Here is a 19,112-nt window from a genome sequence, read left to right as displayed (position 1 = left end):
TGGCAATTGAATCTCAATGTAGACAAGTGTAATGTGCTGCGAATACATAGAAAGATAGATCCCTTATCGTTTAGCTATAAAATAGCAGGTCAGCAACTGGAAGCAGTTAATTCCATAAATTATCTGGGAGTACGCGTTAGGAGTGATTTAAAATGGAATGATCATATAAAGTTGATCGTCGGTAAAGCAGATGCCAGACTGAGATTCATTGGAAGAATCCTAAGGAAATGCAATCCGAAAACAAAGGAAGTAGGTTACAGTACGCTTGTTCGCCCACTGCTTGAATATTGCTCAGCAGTGTGGGATCCTTAACAGATAGGGTTGATATAAGAGGTAGAGAATATCCAACGAAGAGCAGAGCTATTCATTACAGGATCATTTATTAATCGCGAAAGCGTTACGGAGATGATAGATAAACTCCAGTGGTAGACTCTGCAGGAGAGATGCTCAGTAACTCGGTACGGGCTTTTGTTGAAGTTTCGAGAACATACCTTCACCGAGGAGTTAAGCAGTATATTGCTGCCGTCTACGTATATTTCGCGAAGAGACCATGAGGATAAATTCAGAGAGATTAGAGCCCACGCAGAGGCATACCGACAATCTTTCATTCACGAACAATACGAGACTGGAATAGAAGGGAGAACCGATAGAGGTACTCAAGGTACCCTCCGCCACATACCGTCAGATGGCTTGCGGAGTATGGATGTAGATGTAGATGTAGACGGAAGATTAATTTCAGTAGAGGACTGTGTCATTCAAAAATAGGCAGCTCTCTTCCCCCGCTCCAGAGATCATGGTAACTGGTGTGAGTGTGGCACTTCCGCTGCCACAAGACGACTGTCGGAGACAGGTGAGTGCTCAGACACCACCGTGGCACAGCTGGAGGAAGGGATGGACTATAGTTGTCAGTCCCTGGAGCGACAGAGAAGATGGTTCTGGGTCGAGCCGAGCCCAGGGTCTGAAGGGGTTGATGCGTAATACGGTACCGTATGAAACGATGGTGAGCGCAGGTGGCGCACCGGTGTAAACAACAATGTGGCTGAGTGGTTTCTGTGTTTCGTGGTCGGACCCACAGCTTTGCAGTAGAGGCGCTGCAGTGGCTGGGGTTGGTCATAGTGAGCACAATCTGAGTGCTTGTATAGTTACTGGTGGCATGCTGATGGCTTTGTTTTTGATGAGGTGTATCGTATTAAGTGTGAACGTGCGCTAAGTGCAGCCACGTGTAAATAACATCGTGAACGGAAGTCTGGACGGATGGGGTGTGCGCCAGTGTCTGCTGTGAGGCACAGCAAGCCCAACTGTATCAGCACACGCCAAGGGCGCGGTAAAGCAAATTAGATTAGATCAATTGCTTTTCGCTACGATTGTGAATCAGTTGTTTATTCATTGGTTTTAATCCTAGAAGCGTAGTCTTGGGTTACTTTGAGATGGAGTTCTTTGTTTGCTACTGCCCGTGTGTCACTGCACATATACAACCCGCTGCCACGTAAATTCAGCATCAAATGAGATACAGCAGAGGACGGATGTTCGAAGTTGTGAGACATTGTCGTTTGATTATCTTGACAGATTTTTTTTGGGACGGGGGAATGAGGTGGAGGTCAATATGACTCTGTAATACAGATTGCGTAACTGTACTGTTGCTGAGTGTGAAGGTCAAGTATTTCAAAATGCCACTTAGGAATGACATTTTACTAACGAAGATGCTAGTGGGAAGCATTGGTATAAAAACTCAATTGTGAAAGCGACGTATGTGAAATACATGATGGGACTAATTCTGAAGCTGACGCTCCTGCAGCACTTACGGACAATCGTGAAACTGACCAGTCTGCGGAATCTTCAGACAGTGACGAAAAAAATACATTCGTCTCTGGTAAGAGTTGCTATTGTTGGAATGCAGCTGTCCATAACAGTTCAGCCCTGCCAGTTGCCGATAACATGTTAGTCTGTATTGCAAGAGGGTGGAAATAATGAATTAATATATTTACGACTAATGGAGAACACCTAAAAATATTCGTATAGTATGTGAAATCTGTAACATGAATAGCATATTCATCTAATTCACCTGCAAATAAAGTCTTTAAATACATATCACTTTTATGTTTATTCGCTGAAAAGTTTCCATAGCACTTCTTACTTAGTCTCGAATTTTGAATTTATTAATACTAATATTGATTGAAAAATGTGCGTGAGAGGGGTGAAACAAAATCAGTTTTTGGTTTGTGGTTGTGATATTGACTATGTAACTAAGTGATATACTAAGACTGCACTGAATTCACTAAAATTAATTAATAATCAGTTGATAAAATAATGGATAAACTATGCAATTGATAAGCTAACCAAGATGGTATGTGGAGGATTCTAGATTACTACTTCTCTCGGGTGTAGAGAGATAAAAAATTGTTATAATAAAACAATATAACAGAAAAACACCTCAGAAAAACATAAAGACAGAATTAATATAGAAAACATAGAAAAGCCATAATGAAATATTTGTGGTTGTGATATTGATACCGAAAACTGGTTTAATGCAACTCTCTACAGTAGTTTATCTTGTGCAGTCATCTTCACACCTATTGCAACCCCAGATCCTTTTGAACCTGTCTAGTGTATCGGAACCCACCTCTACAATTTTTAATCTCCGCATTTCGCACTACTACCAAATGAACGATTCTTTGTTTCCCCAAGATGTGACCCATTAACTGATCACTTCTTGTAGTCAAGCTCTTCCCCGAATTTCTTTCTTCTCCAGTTTCATTCGATGCGACCTTATTATTTATCCAATATACCCATTCTCCTATCTCTCCACGAGTCTTGCGTGTACGCGACTTTCATACATGATTTTCAAACAAAGTGTTAGCAGTGATTAAATTGTGCTCTGTGCAAAATTGTACCAAATGGTCATCTCTCTCATTCATTTCCCCCAACCTATGTGCACGCACTATTATCCTCCTTTTCCCTTCTTTACGGTCGATTTCCAGTCCCCCAATACTCTTAAATTTTCTCCTTCCTTAACAATCTGAATAATATGTTTTACCTCGTAGTGAATTCCTACAATCTCAACATCATTGTCATGTACTGCTGTGGTGGAGTTGGTTGCATTTCAGTCTTGTCTATAATAAAGGATTCACTATGCTCTTCACAGTAGCTCACACCAAACCCTAATTTCGTATTTATTACTAGATGAGTTCCAGCTTTACTATCATTTGATGTTTTACAGGTAGGTATGTACTCAGCTGATCAAAACCCCTGTTCTTCTTGGTACCGCACTTCATTAATTCCCACTATGTTTAATTTCAGCCTATCCATTTCCATCTTCAGATTATCTAACCTACCTACCCAATTAAGGAATCTAACATTCCACTCTCTCTCTGTTTTTGGTGTGTGACTAGGGCCTCACATCGGGGAGACCGGTCGCCAGGTGCAAGTCTTTCGATTTGATGCCATTTCTGCGACTTGCTCGTCGATGGGGATCAAATGATGATGATTAGGATAACACAACAACCAGTCCCTGAGCGGAGAAAATCTTCGACCCAGCCTGGATGATGGAGTGATGTAGCCTAGTAGGATTAGTCAGCATCACAAGAAGCGGCTTACAGGGCGCTTGTTCGAACGACTCCAGAGTACTGTCCATCAATCTGGGATGCTTTGCAGGTAGGCCTGATACAAGAGACAGAGAAGATAAAACGAAGAGCGGGACATTTCTTCACGGTATTTTCCTCGCGGTATAGTTAAGTCCACGCGAGGGTGTAACAAAGATGTTCAACAGACTCCAGTAGCAGAGGGGTTGTGCATCACAGATAGTTTTACTACTGAAGTTTCGTGAGAATACTTTCCGGGGAGGACGGCATATTACTCCATCTCACACAGCTATCGCAGATGACCACAGCAAGAAAATTCGACAGATTATATGTAACACAGAGGCTTACCGACAATTATTCTGCCCAAGCTCCGTTCGTGAATGGATCAGGCAATGGCGGATCATTTAGTGGTACCCAAAGTATCCACCCCCACACACAGCCATGTCGCTTGCAGAGTACTGATATAGATGTACTGTAGGTATAGAACAGGAAATAATTTGAATGGTACTAGACAGAAAAACAAAATTACAAGTGAAGACAGAAATTAGAATGTATACAACAAAAAACTGTTCGCTACTTCACAAAATCGTAAAGAAGATTAAAGGCGGCAACCTCAGAGAGGCAAATCAGCATGGTAGAGATTGTTTTGGTCAAACACGTAAGCACCCATTCGTCGGTGCCTCTGAAGATCTTCATGATTTTTTATATATTTTGGAAAACTTTAAATTTAATATAAACTTTCCAACGTTTTTCGAATCTATTTCAAAGACAACAACAAGTTGGAAATGAACACTCACAGGCATGCAGTAACACAAGATCACTTGTATTTCTCCTGCTAGCGACTTCTCCAGGTTTCTGTTACGCTCTCCGAACACGGAGCAACTAAAATGACGTTGACGGCGGGCGTTGTAACTGGTCGCTTGTGAAGAACTTTCCGTGTAGCTGATTCCCCAGGCGATGCGACATCAGAGTGACTAACAAGTAAATCGCTTTCAACGTATTACCAACCAGTTGCCAGTGATTTGGCGTGTTCGTTGGCAAGCGATCTGAATTGTGTCCTCGAACACGAATCACACTGTTTTATTTTGAAAATGACTGAGCAGGTTTCAACGTAAGCTTCATACTTGCAGTGGAAACATGTCCCATTTTATACAATCATAAACACTCAGGCTAAAGCAGGAGAGGTTTGACGCAGAAAGCCTGGCATCAAGAGTAAAAATGAGAGTTTATAGAACACTGAATACTGTGTATCTCCCGAACTAAAAAAGAAAAAAAAGTTAGTCATAGCGGGAGTACTGACTAGCAGAATCCTTGTCCTGTAAAATGACATAATCGGGCACAAAAACACAGTGAAAACGGTAGGAAAACCACAGAGAAGCGACAGATTACAATGGTGTTCACGTAGAAGTAATTCTGTTAGTAACATCGAATTTCTGTTTTAGTCCATAGCTGCTACAAAGAGTCTGTAGTTCCATTTCTCTGGGTGTGCTGATGGATGTAGGATTTTCTTCGTTTTCTCATTCGCATGTAATGATAACAGAGCTTCAAAACATTCTTTGAGCTTCATTCTAAACTCTGCTGACGAATGCAACAAAGAGACGCCAGGGTGCAACAAACAACAGTTCCTTTCCTCCACACTCAGGACCTGCAATTATAGTTTGTCGTTAGCAGCCAGTCGGCAATGAGCGACCAATTTAGATCGCCAGCCCGTTCCGTTCCTTTTGAATAGCACCATGTGTGGATGGCCTAAGGCATTGTTCTCATATGGAACGATGAGTGACGCCAGAGGTACCAGTGTTATTTCTATTAACATTCGGACTGCTGTACGAGACTGGATCTGCTCAACAGGTGGCTCTTAACATGATAGAATAGGAATCACTATGCTGTGTTATTCATGGGGGACGCTTGGAGCCTATTATGTCAACCAGAGCGTGCCTGGATTCTCCACATCCTAATTACCACTGGAGGACTGCAATGTGTGGAGTTGCAAACAACGTCTCCACTTTGTGTACTTTACGCAACCATCAACTTCGCACAATAAATCGCCATATGGTATGTGATGCCAACTGAGTGTTGTATAACAGTCATCACTGTTCTGTTAAACATCACAATCGACTGTTGATCCTAATTTGATCATGGGGACGTGGGAATGGCATGCAGTAATTTATGGTCACTATCTGTTTCTCAATCCTAGCATTTCAGTGAACGTCATGATGTATAACATTAAAAACGGAAAATATGCCGTACACTACGTAGTGTAGGGATCACATGCATACAAAATCAATACTTTACTGCATTATGACAAGATAAAATTTCTTACGGCATAACAAAAGTGTAAAATCGCCACAGGTGATATTGTAAGACGGCAATACACCTGTTGTATCCCTTAGCACTTAATAGCTTCTTGCAGCTTACGTTATGATAGTGTTACCTTTTTCCTGAAAAGTGTTTCTATAATTGAAGATATTCAAGCAGAAATTCGGAGGTTTCATTGCTTATGCGTTTCAGTTATGTCACTGTCAACCTTGTTTAATGTACTCGTATGTCCATAATCAGTTTTGTGATGCCATAAGAAACATATTATAGTTTGTTTTTAATATGTGTGGCCGCAAATATGTGAAGATAGCAGTAGTCATTAAAATTTTCTTGTTTGATATTTCATGCTGCTCTCTGATACATTATGTGTCACGTTGTTTTGATAGAGTAAATGCTGTAACGGCGTTACAGAGAGTGATGACAAGTTATTTGTGATGCCAGAGCCGCTTACTTACTCCGTCATACAAGTCCTTCTCGGTAGATGGGAACCAAAGTTTCTTTTCCGGGTGAAGTAAAGCTAAAAGTGATCTTCCATTGATATCAATGTTAGAAATATTTTCTCTTGCTATGGCAAATCCATACCCGACGACATATTTGCAAAGATTGTTTACTCTTATGAGGGCCCGACCTTCTGCAGTCATCCACTTGAACAAGCCGATTATCGTCCATGGACGGTATAATATTGTCTGTGAATGAAGACACAAGAAATTTGTAATGAGGAGAGTCTATGAAATTACTTAATCAACTACGATAAAAGTTGTTAAAACACTAAAACTAAACAAATACAATTAGAAGTGATTCTTGTTTTTATAATCAAGTGGCTGAAATATGTAGAGCATGAATGTGATTAAATATATAGAATTAAGTAATCTGAGGAGCATAAAACACAATAAAACATAAACTCTTAGTAGATGACTTAACCAAAATGTGTTTAACTACAAAACGTCGTTGAAAATCTTGTTACATTTCCCAACATAATAAATAAATAACGCAAAACCCTTTTTAGAAACCATTGTAGAAAAATATGATTCTAAAACCAAGTAAACATCCAAGATATTAATGATTCATTCAATTGGGTACTGATTATATCTACAGCATTACCTACCAGTTTTATGTGAGAAATAATAAGCATATGTGTTCTATATTATTTTCTTTGATAAATTTTATGTTGAGGATAATTTTCTGCCATATTTTTTATCAGTGCACCAAGTGCCTCAAAGGTTTGTGGCACCTCTTAAATTTTATATTTGCTTATTTAATAGATTTAGAATACGGGTTAAAATATTAACGACTTGCTGTAAAACACAGCCTTTTCAATTCTAGCTACAAGCTCTGTGAATGAGCTGTGAAAATGGTTTGCTGCTGTCGAGTCAATCTACTTGAATTGGAAATTCCAAACTCTTAAACGTCATGCACATTCATCTATATACATAAGAAAAGCCCAATGAATCTCAAATTTTTCATTTCCAATACTTCATTAATTTATTTATTACTGGAGTCATAAGCACACGCATTGAATTCTGTAAATTTAAGGTTTTAGGTAAGGCAATTGAATTAATTGATAGACACACAAACATCAAAAAATTGAAATCAAGCAGAGTTTGTCCAGAAATAAGCGAGTTCTACTGCATTTTTTGTCTTGAAACGTTTGTCCTGGTTGCAAGAGTCAGGACAACACAGACACTGACACACTGTTTCGTTCTCTGTACTTCACATTGACACAGTATTAGTTCCGGTATGTATCCTCGTTTATAAGAATGTCCTTAGATTTACCAATGCCATCTGTAACCTGTTCAAAAATTTCCATGTGGTTCAGTGTCAGTTGTGTCCAGGTGGTAAGCACTGTGCTGACTCAACGCCTGCTTGGAGATGACTTACTATGGAAGCCTATTGTTTTATATAGCCTTCTTAACTGGCATATGTATTCCATATGTTGACTGGAAAAAGCAGTTCCCAGAATTCAGTCTAGATCTACGTGGAGATGTCCTTGTAGTGGATGTATCTCATTCTCTTCAATACTTCTCCATTTGACATGTCAGGAGAGGCAGTGCCTATGATAAAGTAACATTTTATCCTTATGAGTTGGCTTCTGGCATACAGTAATTAACCTTGCACTTTCATTAATGGCTACATTTACTTCTTCCAATGGGCAGGCATATTCAGCAGCCAAGAGAGTGTGATAGTAGAATCACTGACCACCTAGCGTTGGGCACTGGAATTACTACCAATAAGTTTCGAGATGATGTTGCTTCGGACAGACTATGTGAGTCTTATATTAAGACAGTGTCGCCAGTGAGTTAGTGGTCTGTTTAGGGATATAAAAGATTTTTTGGTTTGTTCTTGTTTTCTTTTGTGTCATCTCCTGTGCCAACATCTTCATCTCATAGTAGTACTTGCAACGTATATCCTCAATTATTTGTTGTATGAATTCCAATCTCTGTCTTTCTCTACATATTTTACCTTCCACAGCTCCCTATAATACCATGGGATTTATTCCCTGGAGTCTTAACACATGTCCTATCATCCTGGTCCTGCCTCTTGTCAGTTTTCTCCACATTTTCTAATATGCTTCGATTTGGGTCTAAAAGATGGCTCCAGGTCGATGCCTCCCCAAATAGCACAAGTTCGAGTCTCGGTCGGGCACACAGTTTTAATCTGCCAGGAAGTTCCATATCAGCGCACACTCCGCTGCACAGTGAGAATCTCATTCTGGAAGCATCCCCCAGGCTGTGGCTAAGCCATGTCTCCGCAGTATCCTTTCTTTCAGGAGCGCTAGTTCTGCAAGGTTCACAGGAGAGCTTCTGTAAAGTTTGGAATGTAGGAGACGAGATACTGGCAGAAGTAAAGCTGTGAGGACCGGCCGTGAGTCGTGCTCCGGTGGCTCAGATGGTAGTGTACTTGCCCGCAAAAGGCAAAGGTCCCGAGTAATCTGCCAGGAAGTTTCATTTCAGCGCACACTCAGCTGAAGAGTGAGAATTTCATTCTGGTAATTCCAGTGTGTCACTATGAATTCAATAATCACATTTCTCTAAGTATAGCTATTTTATTTGAACACCAATCAATATGTTACACACTTTGATAATCCCATCATGGTACTGAACCACCCGTTTCTTTTGTATCGACATCGTCGTCGTCTTGTACCTTGTCACAGGAAATCTCATAGACAAACTTTTGATGTGCCGCTCCCCCTGCTCATTTTCTGCACTTAATAAGGAATATACATCAGCATTTCCCAAATTAAGAGAACACCACACACCCACACACACACCCACACACACACCCACCCACCCTCCCACCCACACACACACACACACACACACACACACACACACACACACACACACACACACATACAAACAACGCACACTATATATCTGTTAAAATCTCTAAAGAGAGAATTATGTAACTATCGACTGAAACAGGGCAAAAGAAAGAATACATTCAGAGAGTAATGGTTAGTTTGGAAAAATGAATTAATGTCCAGGCAGCAGGTGAAAAAATAGGCAGTAACACAAAGGTCAATATAAATTCTTCTGTTCGCAGGAGATACTGAACTTAAGAGATGAAACAAGACAATAAAATGCAGAAAGTGAATTAGGTAACAAGGAATTACGATGTCTAAGAAATGATTGGATGGTAAGGACAGATGAATCATTTAGCAGTTATACTGGAATCAGAGAGCAGAGGTCAGAAATAACAAAAATTTAAAAACAGAATCTGTGCAAATACGAAAAGGGGTCCGCCAGGGCTGTATACTATCCCCGTGACTGTCGGTTAGTATCTGGAAAATATTTTTCGATCCAGTCAAGACTCAGAATTATATGGTATAAAAATAAATGGAGTGAAGATCTGGAACTTACGGTATGGCGACGACACAGCTTTGTTTGCGCCATCCGTAGCCGACCTACAGAAAATTCTTACAGAATAAAGCTGGTCAGCATTTTGGTGTCAGAAAAAACGTCAAGAAAACTAAATGGATGTCAATTGAAGGAACCCCTGGTCAAAACAAGTCCCTAGTCATTAATGGTAATAAAATTGAGTAAGTAACCGAATTTAGATATCTAGGATCTGTGATAAACTCGACACTTGAATGTGATGAGGAAATTAAGATTCGCTGTGGGATTGACAAACAAACGTTCCGAAAGCTACGAAATGTGCTGATATACACAGACATACCGCTCCATTTGAGGATAAGGGTGGTAGAATGCTATGTTCTCCCCATCGCAGGTTCGAATCCTGCCTCGGGCGTAGATGTGTGTGACGTCCTTAGATTAGTTAGGTTTAAGTAGTTCTAAGTCTAGTGGACTAGTGACCTCAGATGTTAAGTCCCACAGTGCTCAGAGCTATTTGACCCATTTCGTCGATTACTAAAAATACCATGGACTGAGAAAGTGGGCAATGCTGAAGTGCCGTGTAGAGCCGGTATGGAAAGAGAAATAATGCGGACAATTAAAAGCCGAAAGACATCGTACTGGGGGCACATTATGAGAGGAAAGAAATGTGAACTTCTGCAATTAATTCTAGAAGGCAGAATAGACGGAAAGCGACCACCACATAGAAGGAAGCAATCATGGAGACAGAATATCAAGACATGGACTGGCATCAACAACTTTGAAGAGCTGGTTCAAGAAGCAAGGGAACACCGCCTGTGAGCAGCCGACGCACTACAAGTGTATGGCACCAAGAAGAAGAAGAATGAGACTGACTGCGAGTGAAAAAGGGAAAAGTAGGAGAGGCTAGAGGTGAAATGCAAAGCTGTAGAAGTATGTATAGCTATGGTGGGAAAGAGAGGCCACATATATGAAAATTAAATAAACATTCGGAGAAAAGAGAAGTAGCTGTATGACCGTCAAGATTACGCATGGCAAATTAGTACAAAATAAACAAGGTAAGGCTGAAGGTAGAAGACATATGCAAAGGGAATACAGAAATGAATGAAACTTGAAGATAGTGTTAGGAAAAGTGAAGAGGAAGTTTATGGAGATGAACTGGTGATGTAATACTGCAAGAAGAATATGACTGCACTTAAATCGAAACAAGCCACCTGAAGTAAACAACGTTCTATCAGCATGACTTTAAACCTTGTGAGAGCCAGCGATGACAACTGTTCCACCTGCTACGCAAAGCAAAATACTCTCAGAATTCAATAAGAATGCAGTTATCCTAAGCACAAAGACGGAAAGTGTTGACATATGTCAACACTACCAAATCATTAGTTATGTAAGTTACAGTTATTTACAGAACAATGGAACAACTGGCAGACGCCGACATGGAGAGATCAGTTGGGTTCGGAAGAAATGTAACTCCATGCGAGACCATCCTGTCCTTTCGAATTATCTTACAAGACATATCGAAGGAGAGCAAACCTATATTTATTGTATTTATAGACTTAGAATAAGCTTTCGTCAGTGATGAGAATATAGTCTTTGAAACTGTATGCTCATGTAATTCATTATGTACGCCACGCTAACACTTACTGAAGAGAGAGAAATTTAGTAACGGAAATAATGTTGAGCAATAGGAATAAAGTTTAGATTTGTGTATGAGACTGTAGCTCGGTCAGAGATGAAAAAAGGACTTGTAAGACCAATTAAACATAGTGGATGGAATGTTGAAAATTGTTTGTAAGATGAAAACAAAAGTAAAGAAAAATTAAGTGATGCTAAGAGTATTTGATGAGGAAATGAGACACTAAAGGCAGTCGGTGAGGTTTGCTGCCTGGGCACCAATACAACCGATGACAACCAAAGTAGAAATGATTAAAAATGCATAAAGGCAACAACAAGAAAAGCGTTTATGGAAAAGCTATGCTTATTAAGATCAAATATAAATTTTAGTGTTACGTTGTTGCTGTTAGAAGTAATTTATCTTGTCGCGAAATTGAAGTAGATAGTTCCTGTGAGCTAGTATGGGTGGAGGTCATTGTTGGCAAACAGAATAAAATAATAGTTGGATCCTTTTACCGACCTCCCAATGCAGCTGATACAATTGCTGAAGGGTTCAAAGAAAACTTGAGTTTGATTTCTAACATCTACCCGACTCACAGGATTCTAGTTGGTAGTAACTTTAATTTACCCTCGATATGTTGGCGAAAATCAATGTTTAATTCCGGAGGTGCTCATAAAACATCATCCGAAATTGTGCTAAACACGTTCTTTGAAAATCATTTCGAGCAGTTAGTTCATGAGCCCACATGAATAGCAAACGGTTGAGAAAACACACTTGACCTCTTAGCAACAGATAATCCTGAGTTACTAACGAGCATCAAAACGGATACAGGGATTAGTGGACACAGAGTTGTCGTAGTGAGACTGAATATTGTAACCCCCAAATCCTCCAAAAATAAACGAAAAATATAACTATTCAAAACAGCAGCCAAAACTTCACTTGACGTCTTCCTGAAAGACAATCTCCACTTCCTCCAAATTAATATAAGTGTAAGCCTGATGTGGCTTGAATTCAGAGTAGTATCGGCAGCGATTGAGAGATTTATACCAAATAAATTAGCAAATGACGGCGCTAATCCTCTTTGGTACACAAAACGGGTCAGAACACTGTTGCAGAAACAACGGTACAAACTTGATAATTTAAACATACGCAAAATCCCTAAGACTTGCGAGCTTTTACGGAAGCTCGAACTTTAGCGCGGACTTCAATGCGAGATGCATATAACAGTTTCCACAACAAATCTTTGTCTCTAAATATGGCCGAAGATCCAAAGAGATTCAGTTCGTATATGAAATATGCTAGCGGCAATACACAATCAATGCCTTCTCTGCGCTATAGCAATGGAGATACTACCGAAGACAGTGCTGCCAAAGCAGCGTTGCTAAGCACGGCCTTTCGAAGATGCCTTCACAAAAGAAAACAAAATAAATATTCCAGAATTTCAATCGAGAACAGCTGCCAACGTAAGTAACGTACAAGTTAATATCCTCATTACACAGGTCACACCAATATTCAAGAAAGCCAGTAGGAGTAATCCACTAAATTACAGGCCCATGTCATTAACGTCGATATGTAGCAGGATTTTGGAACATATATTGTGTTCGAACATTATGAAATACCTCGCAGACAGCGGTCTGTTAACACACAGTCAACATAGATTTAGAAAACATCGATCTTGTGAAACACAACTAACTCTTTACTCGCATGAAGTGTTGAGTACTATTGGTAAGGGATTTAAAACTGATTCCGGAAGGCTTTCGACACGGTACCACACTAGCGGCGTGTAGTGAAATTGCGTGCTTATGGAATGTTGTTGTTGTTATGGTCTTCAGTCCTGAGACTGGTTTGATGCAGCTCTCCATGCTACTCTATCCTGTGCAAGCTTCTTCATCTCCCAGTACCTTCTGCAACCTACATCCTTCTGAATCTTCTTAGTGTAATTAACTCTTGGTCTCCCTCTTCGATTTTTACCCTCCACGCTGCCCTCCAATACTAAATTGGTGATCCCTTGATGCCTCAGAACATGTCCTACCAACCGATCCCTTCTTCTGGTCAAGTTGTGCTACAAACTTCTCTTCTCCCCAGTCCTATTTAATACTTCCTCATTATCTGTGATCTACCCATCTAATCTTGAACATATCTCTGTAGCACCACATTTCGAAAGCTTCTATTCTCTTCTTGTCCAAACTATTTATCGTCCATGTTTCACTTCCATACATGGCTACACTCCATACAAATACTTTCAGAAATGACTTCCTGACACTTAAATCTATACTCGATGTTAACAAATTTCTCTTCTTCAGAAACGCTTTCCTTGCCATTGCCAGTCTACATTTTATATCCTCTCTACTTCGACCATCATCAGTTATTTTGCTCCCCAAATAGCAAACCTCCTTTATTACTTTAAGTGTCTCATTTTCTAATCTAATTTCATCAGCAACACCCGACTTAATTCGACTACATTCCATTATCCTCGTTTTGCTTTTGTTGATGTTCATCTTAAATCCTCCTTTCAAGACACTATCCATTCCATTCAACTGCTCTTCCAAGTCATTTGCTGTCTCTGACAGAATTACAATGTCATCGGCGAACCTCAAAGTTTTTATTTCTTCTCCATGGATTTTAATACCTACTCCGAATTTTTCTTTTGTGTCCTTTACTGCTTGCTCAATATACAGATTGAATAACATCGGGGACAGGCTACAACCCAGTCTTACTCCCTTCCCAAAAACTGCTTCCCTTTCATGTCCCTCGACTCTTATAACTGTCATCTGGTTTCTGTACAAATTGTAAATAGCCTATCGCTCCCTGTGTTTTACCCCTGTACCTTCAGAATTTGGAAGAGAGTATTCCAGTCAACATTGTCAAAAGCTTTCTCTAAGTCTACAAATGCTAGAAACGTAGGTTTGCCTTTCCTTAATCTTTCTTGTAAGATAAGTCGTAAGGTCAGTATTGCCTCGCGTGTTCCAGTATTTCTACGGAATCCGAACTGATCTTCCCCGCGGTCGGCTTCTACTAGTTTTTCCATTCGTCTGTAAAGAATGCGCATTAGTATTTTGCACCTGTGGCGTATTAAACTGATTGTTCGGTAATTTTCACATCTGTCAACACCTGCTTTCTTTGGGACTGGAATTATTATATTCTTGTTGAAGTCTGAGGGTATTTCGCCTGTTTCATACATCTTGCTCACCTGATGGTAAAGTTTTGGCTTATGGAATACTGTCTCAGTTATGTGACCAGATTCGTGATTTCCTGTCGGAGAGCTCACAGTTCGTAGTAATTGACGGAAAGTCATCGAGTAAAGCAGAAGTGATTTCTGGCGGTCCCCAAGGTAATGTTATAGGCCCTTTGCTGTTCCTTATCTATATATAGCTGATTTGGGAGACTATCTGAGCAGTCGTCTTAGGTAGTTTGCAGACGACGCTGTTTTTTATCGACTAGTAAAATCATAAGAAAATGAAAACAAATTGCAAAACGATTTAGTCAGTTGACCCTAAATGACGATAGGTGCTAGGTCATCTACATGAGTGCTAAAAGAAATTCGGTAAACTTCGGTTACACGATAAATCACTCAAATATAAAGGCCGTAAATTCAACTAAATACCTAGGAATTATAATTACGTACAAGTTAAATTGGAAGGAACACATAGAAAATGTTGTGGGGAAGGCTTACCAAAGACTGCGTTTTATTGGCAGTACACTTAGAAAATGTAATAGGTCTACTAAGGAGACCGCCTGCACTACGCCTGTCCGTCCTCTTTTAGGATACTGCCGCGCGGTGTGGAATCCGTACGGGTTAGTACTGACGGAGTACATGGAAAAGCTTCAAAGAAGGTTCAAATGGCTCTGAGCACTATGGGACTTAATAGCTGAGGTCATCAGTCCCCTAAACGACCATAGCGGTCGCGCGGTTCCAGACTGAAGCGCCTAGAACCGCTCGGCCACTCCGGCCTTCAAAGAAGGGTAGCACTCTTTGTATTATCGCGAAATAGGGGAGAGAGTGTCACAGAAATGATACAAAATTTTCGGTGGACATTATTAAAACAAAGGTGTTTTTCGTTGTGACGGAATCTTCTCACGAAATTCCAATCACCAACTTTCTCTTCCGAATGCGAACACATTTTGTCGACACCTAGGTACATAGGGAGAAACGGTCACCATGATAGAATAATGGAAATAAGAGCTCGTACGGAAAGATATAAGTGTTCATTCTTTCCGCACGCTATACGAGATTGGAATGATAGAGAATTGTGAAGTTAGTTCGATAAACCCTCCGCCAAGCACTTAAATGTGATTTGCAGGGTATCCATGTAGATACAGTAGATGTAGATGTCGCCTCTGGAGGCAGCGTAGCCGTGTACCGAAGCGAAACTTGGACAATATGCAGCACAGACAAGAATATCGTTGCGCCCAGAATATTGTCCTCGGAGGGCCCAACAGTTCGTTCAATTTCTACGTTGGCAGCACCCGGAAGCTGAACCACCTATGTCAATCGCCAGTAGACTGCCAGCTGGGGGAAAGTGGCAGAATGAATTGTGGCAAACACAGAAGCTATAGCGGTACAGCCACTGACTGATCGTCCAGCTGTGCAAGCGAAGCAGACTAGGTACAACGCAACAATAAATATTAAGGTGCTGAACCAGTAAAAAACAGCCTCTGAAAGGAAAATACTAAAGGATGTCTAGTGTCTGAGGGAAATATCTCTAACAAAGGTTGTTGCTCACGATGTGATATGTCTTTTATAAACCTCTGCCTTTAAAACCAACTGTGTGTTTCTGTACATACAGGGTGTCTCTCCTAAGAGTTGTAAGGCGATTTTTCTATGGTGCCATTTCGTTTTTGCTATGTTTATCTGGAGACCCCCAAACAACTAGTGCACATCATGTCTTTCGCGAGACTTTCAGTGTCGACAGAAAGTGTCAGTTTTTTTCCCGTTGCACACAAAATGATGTTTAAATCAGAATTTTACGTGGTCATTCGATAGAGCTGTCCCAGATTAGTCTAGAACGACATTTGTGTTATCTGTACGTGTTAACAGGGACAGTAGATGGCGAAGAATAACCAGTACTACAGCAGCAACGGCACGTTGCTGCCCGACACTGGCTGCCACAGACCTGCAATAACAGAGCTAGTCAGTCGCATCTAGTTATTCTTGACTTTATAATATCCCTGTTAGTACTTATCGATAACACGAGTATCGCGGTAAACTAATTTGCGAATGCTCTGTCGAATGGGCAAGTAAACTTACGCTTCAAAAATCATTTTGTTTGTGATTCAAAATGGGAAACAAACTGACGCTTTTTGTCTACACTGGACCTCGCACGAAAGACGTAATCAGCCGTATCGGTTTGGGCTGACTACACAGTTATAAAAAGAATTAAATATCTGGCGAAACACCAGAAAATGCGCCTGGCTACTCTTGGGAGTGACAATCTGTATATGCTAGCAGACAAACCCGGCATTTCCCAGGTGTTTACTTACAGCTGGGCATCCATAACCTTACCATGCTCCATGTGGCCTTGTTCTTTATGTTTATATCTCCTGAAATCTCCTAAAATGAATGTCGTACAATGATATAGTTTTGCAGTTACATCCAGTGGTATATGTGCATTCTGTCTGCAAAACGTGTCGTGAATACAGTTAGTAGCAAAGAAGTAGTAAAATACAATGCCATGCCTCTTGCAGTACTTTTATTGCACGAACTGCGGCCCAGTAGTACGCTATAAATATTATTTCTTTCTCTATTTTGTAGGGATTGTCAGCGAGAAAAAATTTGGTGGTGATTCGATGTTGAGTGTAAAGATTGTTGCAAGTCGGTAAGTGCTCTCATTCTCAGATATCAGATGTATCAAGTCTGGACATTCACACATCATGGCCTAGGCTTCTTTTCCACCATCACTCCCACACATTTGATAGGTAGATGTTTCTTACCCCACAGTAACTGTCACGAAATAAGCATCAAACGAAAAAACTACAAAGGACGAAACTCGTCTAGCCTGAAGAGGGATGGCGCTATGGTTTGCCCCCTAGATGGCGCTGCCATAGGTCAAACTGATATCAACTGCGTTTTTTTAAAATATGAACCCCCATTTTTATTACATATTCGTGTAGTACGTAAAGAAATATGAATGTTTTAGTTGGACCACTTTTTCGCTTTGTAATAAATGGCGCTGTAATAGCCACAAACGTATGAGTACGTGGTATCACGTAACATTCCGCCAGTGCAGACGGTATTTTCTTCATGATACATTACCCGTGTTAAAATGGACCGTTTACTAATCGCGGAAAATGGGCGATATCGTGTTGATGTATGGCTGTTGTGATCAAAATGCCCAACGATCGTGTACTAAGTATGCTGCTCGGTATTATGGACGACATCATGCAAGTGTCCGGACCGTTCGCCGGATAGTTACATTATTTAAGGAAACAGGAAGTGTTCAGTCACATGTGAAACGTCAACCACGACCTGCAACAAATGAAGATGCCCAAGTAGGTGTTTTAGCTGCTGTCACGGCTAACCCGCAAATCAGTAGCAGACAAAGTGTGCGACAATCGGGAATCTGAAAAACGTCAGTGTTGATAATGCTACATCAACATCGATTGCACCCGCACCATATTTCAATGCACTAGGAATGGCGACGGCTTTGAACGTCGTGCACAGTTCTGCCACTGGGCGCAAGAGAAATTACGGGACGATGACAGACTTTTTGCACGCGTTCTATTTAGCTACGAAGCGTCATTCACCAACAGCGGTAACGTAAACCGGCGTAATATGCACTATTGGGCAACGGAAAATTCACGATGGCTGCGACAAGTGGAACATCAGCGACCTTGGCGCGTTAATGTGTGGTGCGGCATTATGGGAGGAAATATAATTGGCCTCATTTTATCGATGACAATCTAAATTGTGCAATGTATGCTGATTTCCTACGTATTGTTCTATCGATGTTACTACAAGATGTTTCAGTGCATGACAGAATGGCAATATACTTCCAACATGATGGATGTCCGTCATATAGCTCGCGTGCGGTTGAAGCGGTATTGAATAGCATATTTCATGACAGGTGGATTGGTCGTCGAAGCACCATACCACAGCTCGCACGTTCAACGGATCTGACGTCCCCGGATTTCTTTCTGTGGGGAAAGTTGAAGGATATTTGCTATCGCAATCCACCGACAACGCATTGGCAATGCATGTGCGAACATTAGGGAAGGCGAACTACTCGCTGTTGCGAGGAATTTCGTTAACATGTATTGCCAAATGCATTGAGGTTGACGGACATCACTTTGAGCATTTACTGCATTAATGTGGTATTTACAGTTAATCACGGTGTAAAAGCATGCGTTCTCAGAAATGATAAGTTCACAAAGGTACATGTATCACATTGGAACAACCGTAATAAAATGTTCAAACGTACCTACGTCCTGTATTTTAATTTAAAAGTCCTACCTGTTACCAACTACACGTTTAAAATAGTGTTACTGCAGTACCATGGCAAGTTTCACAAACGAGGAATACGCCGACATCGACGGGCTTGCTGATGGAAGAGCTGAGGTTGCAAGGGAAATGTATCACGAGAGGTTTCCTAGCCGGCGCCTTCCGTCCGCAAAAACGTTTTACTCTGAGGACATTCGTTCGAGGGAGTATGGTGCACGTACAGCACCTCCAGGATTTAGTGGTCGATGTCGATCTGCGAAGAGTTCAACTTTGCTACACACATCGTGGCCGTAATTTCGATCAGTACTTATAAAACGCCACTGCAGCCTCTG

General features: G+C 40.8%; 1 protein-coding gene across 1 annotated transcript in view; it reads right to left on the bottom strand.

Annotated features, from left to right (window-relative positions):
- The window catches only part of LOC126355647 (cytochrome P450 4V2-like), a 118,980-nt gene that overhangs the window by 74,876 nt on the left and 24,992 nt on the right, over window positions 1-19,112 (bottom strand). The window contains exon 2 of the mRNA XM_050006012.1: window positions 6,350-6,580. Coding sequence (XP_049861969.1) covers window positions 6,350-6,535 — 186 coding nt within the window. The 5' untranslated portion in view covers window positions 6,536-6,580. The remainder of the gene's footprint in view (window positions 1-6,349; window positions 6,581-19,112) is intronic.

Source organism: Schistocerca gregaria, chromosome 3 (genome assembly GCF_023897955.1).
Source record: "Schistocerca gregaria isolate iqSchGreg1 chromosome 3, iqSchGreg1.2, whole genome shotgun sequence".
NCBI lineage: Eukaryota > Metazoa > Arthropoda > Insecta > Orthoptera > Acrididae > Schistocerca > Schistocerca gregaria.
This window is presented reverse-complemented; position numbering and strand designations above follow the sequence as displayed.